General features: G+C 50.3%; 2 protein-coding genes across 2 annotated transcripts; one reads left to right on the forward strand and one right to left on the reverse strand.

The window, feature by feature from the left end:
• Positions 1 to 577: 577 nt before the first annotated feature.
• LOC119286121 (protein prenyltransferase alpha subunit repeat-containing protein 1-like) lies at positions 578 to 4,533 on the reverse strand. The gene is made up of 11 exons (XM_037565469.1): positions 4,311 to 4,533; positions 3,844 to 3,963; positions 3,469 to 3,744; positions 2,856 to 2,966; positions 2,649 to 2,739; positions 2,425 to 2,493; positions 2,191 to 2,268; positions 1,509 to 1,592; positions 1,288 to 1,338; positions 984 to 1,199; positions 578 to 866 (listed from the first exon to the last, which is right to left on the reverse strand). The coding sequence occupies exons 2-11, from the start codon at positions 3,933 to 3,935 to the stop codon at positions 747 to 749; spliced, it is 1,188 nt and encodes a 395-aa protein (XP_037421366.1). The 5' UTR covers positions 3,936 to 3,963; positions 4,311 to 4,533; the 3' UTR covers positions 578 to 746.
• A 127-nt stretch (positions 4,534 to 4,660) lies between these two features.
• LOC119286122 lies at positions 4,661 to 13,779 on the forward strand. Its single transcript, XM_037565470.1, has 3 exons — positions 4,661 to 4,708; positions 12,810 to 13,136; positions 13,225 to 13,779. Exons 2-3 carry the CDS (start codon positions 12,909 to 12,911, stop codon positions 13,555 to 13,557), a joined length of 561 nt encoding a protein of 186 aa, XP_037421367.1. The 5' UTR covers positions 4,661 to 4,708; positions 12,810 to 12,908; the 3' UTR covers positions 13,558 to 13,779.
• The last annotated feature ends 243 nt before the right edge of the window (positions 13,780 to 14,022 follow it).

The following is a 14,022-nucleotide window of genomic DNA, read 5'->3' on the forward strand; positions in this document are numbered from 1 at the left end:
TCTGCGCAGCAACCTTAAGAGCATTACTAGTAGAACCCTCAAATCCTCAAACGCTCACTAGCGTTTTAAGGGTCCAAAAATGATCTTTTTTGCACTTTTACGGATTGAAAAACAGGGGCAAAGATTAGAACCCTCAAACCCAACCCTTATAACAGAATATTTCCCATGAACGACGTTGTCTTTGCGCGCGGGAGGTCGACGGGGCGGCCGCCGGCGATGGGGGCGACTAGCAGCGGCGGTCGCGGGCGTGGACGCGGGAGTTGGGAGGATTTTTCCTCCCGCGCGAGTATAACCGCCAAATGAGGGCTGGGGTAGGTTTTGTTCCCCAACCCTTACTTTTGAGGATTGGGAGAGGGTTTGAGGGTTGGACCTTTAATTTTTTTTGAGGGTTTGAGTGTTAAGGGGTTCTAGTCTACGGCTTTTTTTCGACGAAAACAGTAAAAAAGCAGTTATTTTTAGGGATTTGAGGGTTTAAAGGCTCTACTAATAATGCTCTAAGAACATCAATATCCTAAAGCTTTTACACTAACAACACAATGGCAAGAATCCCACAGGAACAAATTAAGTACCCCCACCATGAAAACGAAATTACGTTTCTGTTCTAACTATTTATTGCTACTTTATCTGTAATGTATAGGCACGAGTTTCCAGAGCCGCAGAGCTCAATGATCTAACACTGACAAATAATACAGCAACTGTAAAAGAAAGAAACGCACAACACAGCAGCATCTGCAGGTCAGCACTCATCAGTGAAGCAAATGGGTCCACAGTCTGCTCTTCTCCGGGCAGGCCCTTGCCAGCACCTCCTTCAGGCTTCCCGTCGACTGCAATATCTCTTCCACCTTCCCTTTCACCGCTGCATCTTGCTACATTCAGCAAAAACATATCACACCACTAGTTAGCTTTTCTTCTTCAGCCAAACGCCACACCATAATTAACATATGCATCGCAATTCAACTTGGGTTTGTGAAAGAAGAGGTTGCCTTAGATATCCACAGAATGTAGAGCGCTGCAAGCTCCGCCTGGACGCACATTTCGCCAAACTCATCGCTGGGAGCACTCAGGCAGTCTGACAGGAGGTGTATCTCTTGGGATAGGAAGAGTTCTGCAAGGGATTCGTTTGACGGGCTGGTTTCCTCACAGCTGAGCAAGTGTTGTACCCACCACTGTGAGAGGAACCGACGATGGTTCCACAACGACTGCATCAATAGTTCAATACAGATCATCTTCACAAATCAGTCACACCCCTGGCAATAATATCATCTTTGATTCACCGCAGGTACAAACCTCTCTCCCTTGGTATCGTCTGATGAGCGTCTCATTCCACCTCAGTTCCTCCTGTTTGGTCATATACAATCAAGTCTCTCTAGCAGCATGGCCTAGGCAAACCAATCTTCTAACATAAAAATGAGATGGACATGGGCTTGTTTTCGCCTTCGTAACTGGTGTATATATAACTAAATGCACACAACAATGTAAGTGCTTAGCATTTGATAAATTCACCATACCTTCCACATTAGATAAGCTTCTGACTGGCAAATAAGGGAATCTTCTCTGTTCGCTGCACCATCTAGTAATGCAAACAGCAGGGACTACAAAAAAGAAATAATACGGCATGTTTGCATTAACCCTTGAATATGCATATGTTGTCCTAAAGAATAGTTAGAAAACAGGGTATGAGTGCCTATACAGAATATTGGAATGTGAGAACAAATCCAAATCCTAAAATAATGCACATTTTGGTGTAATTGAAAAGCTTTGCAGAGTGATGCACAAACAAGCGGTTGATATGACATAACATCAAGTAAGATATAAATTAGCTTTGAAATAGTAATACCAACAGGCAACAGTTCAAGCTACAGAAATAAGGAAGGGCCTAACCCTGCGGGGACTATAACAAAGAAAAGATACGGTATGATTGCATTAATCCACATTGAATATGCATATGCTGTCCTAAAGAACAGTTAGAAAACAGGGTATGAGACTATGAGTGCCAATACAGAATGTTGGAGTATGAGAACAAATCCAAATCCTAAATAATGCACAATTTGGTGTAATTGAAAAGCTTTGCAGAGTGATGCACAAACAAGCGGTTGATACGATATAACATTGAGTAAGATATAAATTAGCTTTGAAATAGTAATACCAATAGGCAACAGTGCAAGCTAAAGAAATAAGGAAGGGCCTAACCCTGCGGTAGTGAAAGCAGCAGTTGTCAGCAACATGCAACTCAGCCCATTTTTTTGACTTGTTCAGCTCATCTAGCACCTTCAAGAAACAAAAATTAGATGCTCTGATGATGGGAGCAGAAAGTCTTGCAACAGTGCAACAGTCAAGGCCAAGATTAAAGCTATGATAGTGTTCAGGAGCCCCATACAAGATCACGAATGCGGGACAATGAATGTTAATCAGTTATAATCTCACCTGTTTTGTTTTCATGTAAGGAATAAGCCAGCATCGATGCCTCCACGCGCGGTAGTTCATCTTTGATTTCTGCAGATGGAGTAAAGTAAACCTATCATGTTGTTGCACACTGTACATAGCTAATCGCGTATAAGTGATTTAGCAACCAGCTGCAAATGAAATGTCATTAATTGAGAAGAGTGGACGTCAAAATTCTGAACAAGCAAATATTTGTGGGCTATGACCTCTGCCATGTCTTTTACGAGTAGAGATTCCTTGTCTATAAGCTCCGGCATGTCCTGAAGGTGTTGTGCAAGATTTTTGATCACCCATCTCCTGTTGTAGACATTAAGGTGTATGTTAGTATAAACAAGTGAAATCAACATGGATTTCCAGCAGCAGAAAGATGGGTTGAGTTAGTTTAAAGGGAAGGAAAGTGTAGGTTTGTGTACCTATGGCTCCAGGTACTCTCATTCTTTGGCGAGTAGGAGAGGATCAAGGCACACAATCGCAGCTCATCCTTGAGGTGCGAGAGATTATAATTGGTGGACAGCACCATCTTCCTGCACAAGACTATAGCTGTTACAATAAGGCGAGTGTGAAAGTAGCTGGCATTATATAGACTACTAATAGGGAAGAGGATTTGGAGCACCTGGGTGCTCCACCCCCCTATATGAACATTAAGTTCAAAAAAATACCAGGAAAATTCAAAAAATAAAAACTGAGAATTTGGTATATCAAACTTGGGTACCCAACCTACTCCCTTGTGAAGTTTCCTGTAAAATGGCATCCGTGGTATTCTCAGTAAAAAAGACAAAAAAAATCCTATGTATAGGAAAAAGAACTGTTTCGATGGATCGTAGGTCGGAGTGTATTTCCTTCGCAACGGATACATTTCCTGGTATTTTTTCACGAAACTTCACACAGGAGTAGATTGGGCACCCAAGTTTGATATCTCAAGATTCCAGGTGTTTTTTGAATTTTCCTGGTATTTTTTTAATTTAATATTCATATAAGGGTGTGGAGCACCCAGGAGCTCATGTGTATTTTCCAGAGTTATACTACCTGGAGTTCCATGCGGTGAGCAAGTCAGGGCAGAGTATGAGCAGCGCCTTGCTGTGTGTCATGATCAAGGCAGCATCGGATGCAGATGGTGATGACGAGGGATTGAGTGTCGCGTTGGAGTGTGCGCGGCGAGCGGCGTGGTAGAGGTCGGGCAGGATGCTGGAGGAGATGGCAAGCTTGTGGTCTACGCACCAGAAGTATTGGGATGTGGATTTGTTGGTGCTGTCTACGAGTAGCGAGTGGAACTGTGTGGGATGCAGGAACCCGACCTCGTCTCTGCAATGCCATGAAACCACGCCATGAATTGGAGACCAGGGAATGCGGTCTAGGGGAAGAAATCTGAAAGAGAAAAATAAATAATGATTGGATCCTTACATGAGGGGGTCGTCATGGAGGATTCGCTCAAAGTCGCGGAGGAGATCCTCTTCCGCTTGCGCTGCTGCTGCTGCTGCTTCTTCCGATTCCATTCGCGGTCTCTCTTGGTCTTATTGTTTTCTGCTCTCCTCAAACCAATATGACAATGACATTTATATTGATTCAAAAAATGAGAACAATGTATCAATTGTTTGACCCAAACTGAAACAATTCAGTAGTAAGTAGGTGCATTCCTGGAAATCACAGCTCAAGATGCCACATGGATTCAAAATATGGACCCAAACTGAAACAATCCAGTAGTGACTAGTAACATTCCTGGACAGACTTCAGGAGTGTAATACAGTACAATTTAGTAATTTACAAAGGAGCACAGCAAGCCTAGATTCGTGAGCAGGTGGCAGCACGACGAGCAATGAATAATGAGTAAACAAAAATTCGGAAACGGGGAGGAATCTCATCAAACGTACCTTTAAAATCGGGCTGGGCGGCTGGCTGCTGGCCTGCTGCAGCTGCACAACGCCGGCTGCCGGACGCTGACTGCCGAGTGCGGACTGGGCAGCTGCTGGCTGCCGGCTGGGCGCGGTGGCACCGGGCAGGGGCTCGGCGGGCAGAGTCGCCGGCGAGGCACGGAGCTAGGCGGCGAGATCGGCCGGAGCGCGGAGCAGTCGCGGGGAGAATCAGGGGACGGGAGGCAGTGCGCAACGGCTGGTGACCACCGCGGTCGTGCGACGAGTCGAGACTGTGTTGCTGGGCTTTTTTCTCTTTTCTTCCGGCCCAACTTGGTGGCTGATTTTCTCTCTCTCTCTCTCTCTCTCTCTGTTTTGTTGGTGTGGTTGAGTCGACTGGTAGATGCGGCTGGTCCGAGGCTGGTCACAGTGGGAGTAACATAGGTAGTAACATAGATGCCACATAAGCAAAATTGATGATGTGGCAAGTAGTTAATGAGGAGAGAGGCAAATAGAGTAACATAATATGTTACCATCACATAGCGGTTTCCAATGCATAATGAGTCTACAAAGTAATAAATGAAGGCAACTATGTTACCACACCTATGACACTACCCACTACGAAGGTAGTAACATAGACTAGTAACATATGTATGTTACTAGTCTAAGTTACTCTCCACTATTATTTTTTTTCGAAAAGGGGGGCTTCCCCGGCCTCTGCATCAGCATGATGCATACGGCCATCTTATTAAGCATAAAATAGTCCACAAAGTCTCCAAGTCTCAAGGTTGTCAACAAGAAAAGTAAGAAAAGGCTCACACAGAGCCCGAAGGCTAGATACACAAGCTAGCCAAAGCACTTATACATCACAGCCGTTTGGCTCCCAAAATAGACAGGTAAACTAATTGCCTATCCTGTTACACGACCGCCATCCAAACCGGCTGAATATATCCCGAGCTACCATCTCCCATCGGATAGCAGCAGTAACCAAAAGCTCCCTGGCCTCCGTCGGAGTGAGTAGCGACCAGGAACGGATAAGAGCCGTTGCTCGGAAGATAACCTGCAAAACATGGATATTTGTTGATCTGTTAAAGACGAAGTCATTTCTGCAATTCCAAAGCGCCCACAAAAAAGCGCAAACCCCCAAGCGAATATGTTTTGCTAACCCGGGCTCTACCCTAGTTAGCCATGTCCCAAACAACATGTTAACCGACCTTGGTGGGGTAATATTAAAAGCGACTTGAATAGTCGTCCAAAGAATTCTAGCTAGTGGGCAGTCAAAGAAAAGATGTTTAATGGTTTCACCCTGATCACAGAAACTACACCTAGTAGGTCCTGTCCAATTACGCTTAATAAGATTATCCTTTGTTAAGATCACCTGTTTATGTAGAAACCACATAAACACCTTGATCTTTAAAGGAACTCTGACGTCCCACACATGCTTTGAAGTAGGAATCGAGCTGGAATTAATAACATAAACATACATTGATTTAACCGTGAATCCCCCCGACCTAGTGAGATTCCAGCGTAATTTATCAGGTTGTTGAGATAGTTGTACCTGCATCAGTCTCCTAACTAGATGCAGCCACTCTTCCCAACGATTGCCCACTAACGATCTTCTAAACTGGATATCCAGGGGTATCGAGGCGAAGACCGATGCAACCAAAGCATCGCGCCTTTGAACTATACGATACAGAGACGGATACTGGATTGCTAGGGGAGCCTCTCCAAGCCAAGTATCCTCCCAGAATCTCGTGCTTGCACCATTACCAACTAAATGCTTTGACCTCTGAAAAAATGAAAGCTTCACTTTCATAAGCCCTTTCCAAAAGGGTGAATCAGTTGGTCTAACCGACACCTGAGCCAAAGTTTTGGTTTGGAGATACTTGTTACGCAGGATTTGAGCCCACATGGCGTCAGTTCCTGAGGATAACTTCCACAACCACTTACTAAGAAGGCACCGGTTCTTGACTTCGAGATTCTCAATCCCCATACCCCCTTGGTCTTTCGGTCTACAAATGATATCCCACTTCGCTAACCGATATTTTCTCTTAGGCTCCTCCCCCTGCCAAAAGAACCTCGATCGATAGAAGTCCAGTCGTTTCCTAACTCCAACTGGGACTTCAAAGAAGGACAAAAGGAACATGGGCATGCTCATGAGCACCGAATTAATAAGAATTAAACGGCCTCCATACGACATGAGCTTGCCCTTCCAACAACTTAGCTTCTTCTCGAAACGATCCTCAATACACTTCCATTCATTATTCGTGAGCTTGCGGTGATGAATAGGAATTCCTAAGTAGGTAAAAGGCAGCTCACCCAAACCACATCCGAACAACTGCTTGTAATCCTCTTGTTCCTCTTTGGCTCTCCCAAAGCAGAACAACTCACTTTTGTGGAAGTTAATTTTGAGCCCACTTAGCTGCTCAAACAAACAAAGCAGCAGCTTCAGATTTCTAGCTTTTACCAAGTCATGCTCCATGAAGATGATAGTGTCATCAGCGTATTGCAGGATGGATATACCCCCATCCACTAAGTGTGGCACCAAGCCCCCTATTTGGCCAACTTCCTTGGCTCTCCCTAACAACACCGCCAACATATCGGCTACTATGTTGAACAGAATAGGGGACATCGGATCTCCCTGCCGCAGGCCCTTATGTGTCTGGAGGTAATGACCGACATCGTCATTCACTTTTATGCCAACACTACCCTTTTGCGTAAAAGTTTCAATCTGGCTCCTCCAGCCCTCGTGGAAACCTTTCATACGCAAAGCTTGTTGCAGAAAAGGCCATTTAACTTTGTCATACGCTTTCTCAAAATCTACTTTAAAGATGACTCCATCAAGTTTCTTAGAGTGAATTTCCTGGAGCGTTTCATGCAACACCACCACCCCTTCAAGGATGTTTCTGTCTGGCATGAAAGCTGTTTGGGATTGCTGCACCACAGAATGCGCAATCTGTGTGAGCCTATTAGTCCCAACCTTGGTAAAAATTTTGAAACTGACATTCAAGAGGCGGATAGGACGGAACTGCTCAATCCTGAGAGCGTCGGTCTTCTTTGGAAGCAACGTTATCGTTCCAAAGTTCAAATGAAAAAGTTGAAGCCGTCCAGCAAAAAGGTCGTGGAACATGGGTAGCAGATCCCCTTTGATGATATGCCAACATCTTTTGTAAAACTCCGCCGGGAACCCATCCGGCCCGGGAGCCTTATTGTTCTTCATCTGAGAGATGGCATCGAAAACCTCCTTTTCCGTAAACGGCGCAACTAGCATGTCATTATCAGCAGCAGTTAATTGAGGCACATCCTCAGTCCTGGACTCATCGAGGGACACAGCGCTATCCTCCGGCGGTCCAAATAACTGCTTGTAGTATTCGGTGATGTATAGCTTAAGATTATCGTGACCAACAATTGTGCCTTCATCTTGCTCGAGCTGAAATATTTTTTTCTTTCTGTGTTTGCCATTCGCAATCAGATGAAAGAATTGAGTGTTCGCATCCCCTTGGATTACTTTGCGAACCTTTGCTCTGAGCGCCCACTTCAGCTCTTCTTCGCGGAGAAGTTCCTTCAACCTCTTTTCCGCATCAATCTTACAGCACATATCCGCAGATTGAAGAACCGCTGATTCAGCTTTAACATCTAGGTATTGAATAATCTCCAGGAGTCTGTCTTTCTCAACCTTATAAACTCCACTTAGATGTTTAGCCCAACCTCGAAGAAAGCACCTCAAATGCCTAATCTTATTTTGCCATCTCTCGACAGGCGATCTACCCCTAGACTCTCTAGCCCACTCTCTGGCAACAATATCCAAGAAACCTTCTCTTTCAAACCATGACGTTTCAAAGGAGAAAGTATTCTTGTTTCCCACATGCCTTGGCTCCCCTGAGTCAACAAATAGCGGTGTGTGGTCCGAAATTCCTCGCGTTAGAGCCTGCACCGTGACCAGAGGGAACTTCTGCTCCCATTCGGCACTTGCAAGAACCCGATCCAACTTCTCATATGTCAGGTTTGGTAAAGAGTTAGCCCAGGTAAATTGTCTACCAGAGAGTTCGATTTCTCTCAAATCCAAACTCTCAATGATGGTATTAAACATAAAGGACCATCGCCCATCAAAATTATCGTTATTCTTTTCATCCCGCCTCCTAATAATGTTGAAGTCCCCCCCAACCAGGATAGGGAGTTGTTCGGACCCACAAATTCGAACCAGGTCAGCCAAAAATTCAGGTTTAAGCTCAGGTTGTGCAGCCCCGTAGACCGCCACCAACACCCAGTTAAACCCATCTATTTTGGACCTGACTCTGAATTTCACTGCAAAGTCACCCATAACAACACTCCGGACTTCAAGGGAATCACATCTCACACCCAGCAAGATGCCCCCAGACCTCCCTCTTGGAGGAAGACAATGCCAATCGAATTCCACCCCTCCCGACAACGTGTTAAGAAACTGAGGTGCAAAATTATCCCTACCAGTTTCAGAGAGAGCAATGAAATCTAAACGATGCTCTAAAGATGCCTCCGCTACAAACCTACGTTTAGCCAAGTCCTTAAGACCTCTGCTATTCCAGAATATTCCTTTCATAGGTCATCATGGAATTTTTTGGCCTTACGAATTCTAGCACTCCTGCGTACCGCGGATGCAGGGTACACCTTCCGCTTCCACTTACGTTTAGGAATGTTATCACCTGTAGCCCGGTCCTCATAACCGTGCTCTGGTTGAACATGGGCTTCATCATCTACCTGGAGTTCATCCTCATCAGGCTCCGCAGACGGAGGAACAAGATCCGCGCAGAATTTATCAAGCACCCTAACACCCAAGGCCTCAATCTCCGCATCATTCAAAGGTTTTACAGCCGCTAGGTTTCTAATAGACTCCAAGGCCCGTTCCGCTTCCAAATCTAAAAGATCATTAACCGAGTTTTCAATTTCCAAATTATTATTCCCAAGAGACACCCCCACTTGGTTTGCATTATTAATAATCTCATCCTTAGAGAAATGCAGAATAGAATTTGAAACATTAACTGACATACCTGTTGTGCTCTCCACATCACGCAGCTTGGCCGCCCGCATAGCGCACCTCAGCTGCAAATCATCAACCTCCGGAAGGTCCTGGAGACGAGAGCTCGTCCGCCTCCCCTCGGAAGCAGGGTCTCGGATCCCTCCGAACGCGATCACCTCCTCCCGAGTAGCGGCTCCCGGAGTAGGTCTGGGAGAGGGGGACCGCGTAGGAGATGTGGAGATGCCTGACGGAGTTGGCACCAGGGCCTCCTGCCCTAGTCCGACCCCCCCAGCCGACGCCGTGGCAGCCGTGCGCTCCACCTGCAGGACCGCCGTCGGTACTAGAGGGTCAGGGGCCACCTGCCCCTGACGCCTGCCTAGCACCTCCGGCGACCCCACCACCAACGAGGCTCCCGCGAGACGGACCTCCAGGGCCTCCTGCCCCAAAGATATGTCGCCCCGGCTGGACACAGGTACCTGCGCCGCCTGCTGTGAAACAGAAGAATGAGAGGGAGTCGTGGCCACCTGCCCAGACGCCCCTCCCCTCCGCAAGGAAACCGAAGACCTAGATCGCCCTGGCGATTCCTGAGGCTCCACCTCTTGAACAACACGGGCACTGAAGCTGGCCGACTGCCGGGGTGACCGCCCAAAGTCCAAGACCGGTAGCGAATGCTCGAACGCATCGTCAGAGTCAACCCGATCACTCCACAGACGAGGAGGCGCCGACGACGGCAGAAAAGATCCAAACCGCAGTGAGTTATGAGGCAAAGACGAAGCCGGGGACTGCTCCATCCCGGCTCCGTTCTCCGGCTCCTGAGCAGCAGGCCCCGATCCATTGGGCTCCTGTGCTGCCTCATCCGCCTGCTCCCTGGGAGCACCTGTATCATCACCCCCATCGTGCATATCCACGTCAGTGCCAGCAGCAACCTCAGCAAACAACTCTGCATCCTCAAACTCAATATCAAGTGGAAACACCTCGCCTCTATAGGTCCAGTTGATGACGTCTGCGACATACTCAATATCCAGAATGCTAACTCGCAGTCGAGCCACCCCCTGAGCTCTAGTGAACGCCATATCCACTTTCTCCGTCTTACCAACCATAATCCCCAAACTAGCCACCACACGCACATCAGAAAGAGCCTCAGACGGTGCCCCCGAGAAACGCAGCCACACCTGAGTAAGAGGCTTCCCCTTAGGCTCAACTTTCTTCCACTCGTGGAACTCCAAAATACCTTTGGTGCCTGGCACCTTACACATCCCAAAGCTCAACAAACGCTGCAAGTCCTCATTCGAAGGAAACTCCACTCTGAATACTCTATCCTCAACGGGTACGAGGTCCCACTGAAAATCACCCGGAGCCAACTCCTGAAGTCTCTGCACAATCTGAGCCTGGGAGACATCTCCCTGTGTCACCTTGACCAAACCAGAAGTAAGGCTCTGTGTATCAGCTGGGATCTCCCTCGCAGCCGCTGACTCGAAGAACATCAGCTCCGCACAGTACACACCATATACAGTAAGAGCTGGAATATGGTCCCTCAGCAAAGGACAATCCCCTGAAGCATGCGCAGGCTTACCACAGGATTCGCACAGCTGGGCCACACACTCCGCGATGAAGTGCCCCTTCTCTCCGCACCGGTAACAAAGCATTCTCTCTTTCTTCCGAGCGTACTTGGATGCCCTCTCAGAATCAGCCACTTGAACCACCTCAGCCTCCTTCGCAATCCCAGGAACCTCAGCAACCACAAGTGCATTCACCACCTCCATCGCCTGGGGAGGTAGCTCCTGTGGTGTCTGATCAGTCTCCATCACCGCCCCGTCAGAGTCAACATGTCTAGGGGGAGGCGGCCGGCGGAACCTTCCGCGGCCTCCACCACGACCACGGTATCCGCGATAACCTCCTCTGTGCCTGTTATCAGGTCCTGAGGCCCCCTCAACGAAGCCTCCAGCCGGCCCCAGGAACGGTCTCTCTGCAGACCCGTCACTCTGCCAAGCATAACCCCGACCTCCTCCCGCTGAAGATGAGCCCCGATTCTGGCCTACTCCATACGCATCAAACCCGTCATCACCCCACTTGCCTCGAGGTGCATCAGTCGGTCTCCCACTGGTATTACTCTGATTACTCTGAACCTGATTCTGCCCCGAACGATTCTGCGCCTGACGAACCGCAAGGTGTGGCGGGGGTGCACGCTGACCCCCGGCAGTTGCCGCCACCGGATCAGCAGCGACACCGGCAGCCACCGTGGCCCCCGGCGTCTCGGCCCTCAGAGCAGCCATCCCCTCCGCCGACGCGTTACGAGCCGGCACCACCGGCGGTGCAGGGCGAGGAGCTCCACGGCCAGTATTAACCATACCAGTCGTCATCGACCCAGGAGCCGGCGCCGCCGGCGGCGGAGGGCGAGGGCCTCCCCGGCCGACCCCAGCAGCATGAGATGGCACCGGGGGTCTATGCGCTGCCCGGCCAGCCGTCGTTGGCTGCGCCTCAGGAGCCCGAACTCCCGGAGCGCCCAGCTGCTGCCGCGGCTGGAGAGCGCCTCCACGACCTGCAGCACCCGGCGCAAGTGCCGGCGGCTGCTGTCCGGCCGGCGGTGCGCCCCGTCCCGACGCATGGGGCGGCGGCGGTCGAGCCCTTCCAGCCCCCCCCCCCCGCGGTACTCGCAGCAGGAGGGGGTCCCGCTCCACGTCCAGCCATTAGCAGCGGCGGGATCCTCCTCGCCCTGCCCGATCCACACTGCGGGAAACCACGACTCCCCTGGCGATGAACCCTAGCGGCACGTACCGACTGCGCTGGGACGATCGAAGGATCGGACGTGCATGGCAGAAAACACTCAACGGACCGGCCTTGAAAGACATAATGGGCCTCATACCCATTATTGTCCGGCCCATTGGCAACGAGGCCCGAAGGCTCCCGATCCAGCCCGGCCGCACCAAGCAGCTGAGCGAGCGCGGTCGCCCTCGTCGATCGAATCTCGGTCGCCGTGGCCTCCATGGCCGGCGCCGGCGGACGCACATTCCGGGACAACAACCTCCGTCCTTTCTTCCTCTTAACCGTAACCCACGCATCCGGTCGGATCAGATCAAACACAGTGAGCTTCGGCAAACATACCTTGGGTAAAGGACCCTTCCATGGACGAAGCGCCGACGGCGCCGTCCTTCTATGCATGATCCGGCGAACAATCTCGATCTTCTCTCCATCGTGCAGCCCCTCACGAGCCAGATCGTCTCTGGGAACCACCTTGTCCACCGTGGTCGCTACTTCCTCTTCCGAGTAACCTGAATGAAAGAATTCACAGATTAGGTCCGACGGCGTAGGAGACGGCGGTGACTCCCCCGGCGGCTCCGCTCCATCCTCGTCCGCATCATCATCGTCAGATCCGGCGAGGGCCCAGAAGCGACCGCCCACCCGGCGGCGATCGCCGGCATCGGGCGGTGGCTCCACCGTCGGGCGCGGAGATCGCCCCGGATCGCCTCCGTGTCGCCTAACGGTCATCCTATTTTCTATCAGTTACTCTCCACTATGACCAGCCTGAGACCTTGGTCGCGTGGCACCAACAACCAGAGTCAGTCGGTCACAAATTCCCAAATCCACGGGAGAGAGATAATCATCAGGCAGAGCTGCAGCAGGTGGCCATGGCCGACTCCCCCGAGTTAGCTCGTGCTCGGGACGTCCTGAGCGTCAGCGCCGACGAGCACGCGCGTGTGGACGCGCTCTCCTCCGCCGCATCCGCATCCCTATCACAGTCCACTACTCATCTGTCGCCGAGCTTCTTCGAGGGATTCGCGCTGCGCGGGATCCGCGTCCTCCGCCTCCACCCGGGCTTCATCCACTGCTCCTACACCGTCCCCCCGAGCCTCACCGTACGTCAGTCGCTTCTTCCTTGATCGATTTCACTTTCACCTGTCTGTCTTGATCCCTCCTGGCTGAGCTAAACACGCACGCACGCAGGACTCCACCACCGGCTGCCTCGCCGCCGGCGCCGTCGTGGCCCTGGTCGACGAGATCGGCTCCGCCGCCTCCATCTCCGAGGGCCAAAACCTCAAGGTCTCCGTCGACATGTCCGTCGCCTTCCCGGATCTCTCCCAGGCCCGCCCGGGGGACCGGCTGAGCATAACGGCAAGGGCACTCGGACACAAGGGCGCCTACTCCGGCACACACGTGCTCTTCACCAACGCCGGCACCGGCAACGTCGTCGCCGAGGGCAGGCACTCCCTCTTCGGTAACATGAAGAAGTCGCCACCACCCAAGCCAGCGGCCACTACTCACAGGAGCAACTTGTGATGATGCCTCTGCCTGCTCCTACTCCGCTACTCTGTTCTGTATTCTGATGAAGAGTACCTTGCCATCAGACATCAAGTATAAAGGAGATATGTTCTGAACGGGCGCCTACTCCTCTCTTATCAGTTCGGCCTGTATATGTAACATTGATTCAGAGCAGTACGATGTATGATGTGTATTATGCAACTCGACTTTGGTAATCAGAACTATCATTCTCCATGTCTACCACAGCTCCTGCTACCTCGCTGGACACCGTGCCAAACCGGCGGCGCCTCCTCGCCCTCCACACAATCTGAAATTCTTCCCCAAAGCCTGTTATCTGGAATTCTTCCCCAAAGCCTGTTGCCCTGAACTATAGCCCGGGTGTTGATAGCGAGAGGTGGACAAAAACACAAGGATTTGCACTGCGTACAGGGTTCAGGGTCTTACGTGAAACTAGAACTCGGGACCTTGAAGTGCATCCAAAAG

Source organism: Triticum dicoccoides, chromosome 4A (genome assembly GCF_002162155.2).
Source record: "Triticum dicoccoides isolate Atlit2015 ecotype Zavitan chromosome 4A, WEW_v2.0, whole genome shotgun sequence".
NCBI classification, from domain to species: Eukaryota; Viridiplantae; Streptophyta; class Magnoliopsida; order Poales; family Poaceae; genus Triticum; species Triticum dicoccoides.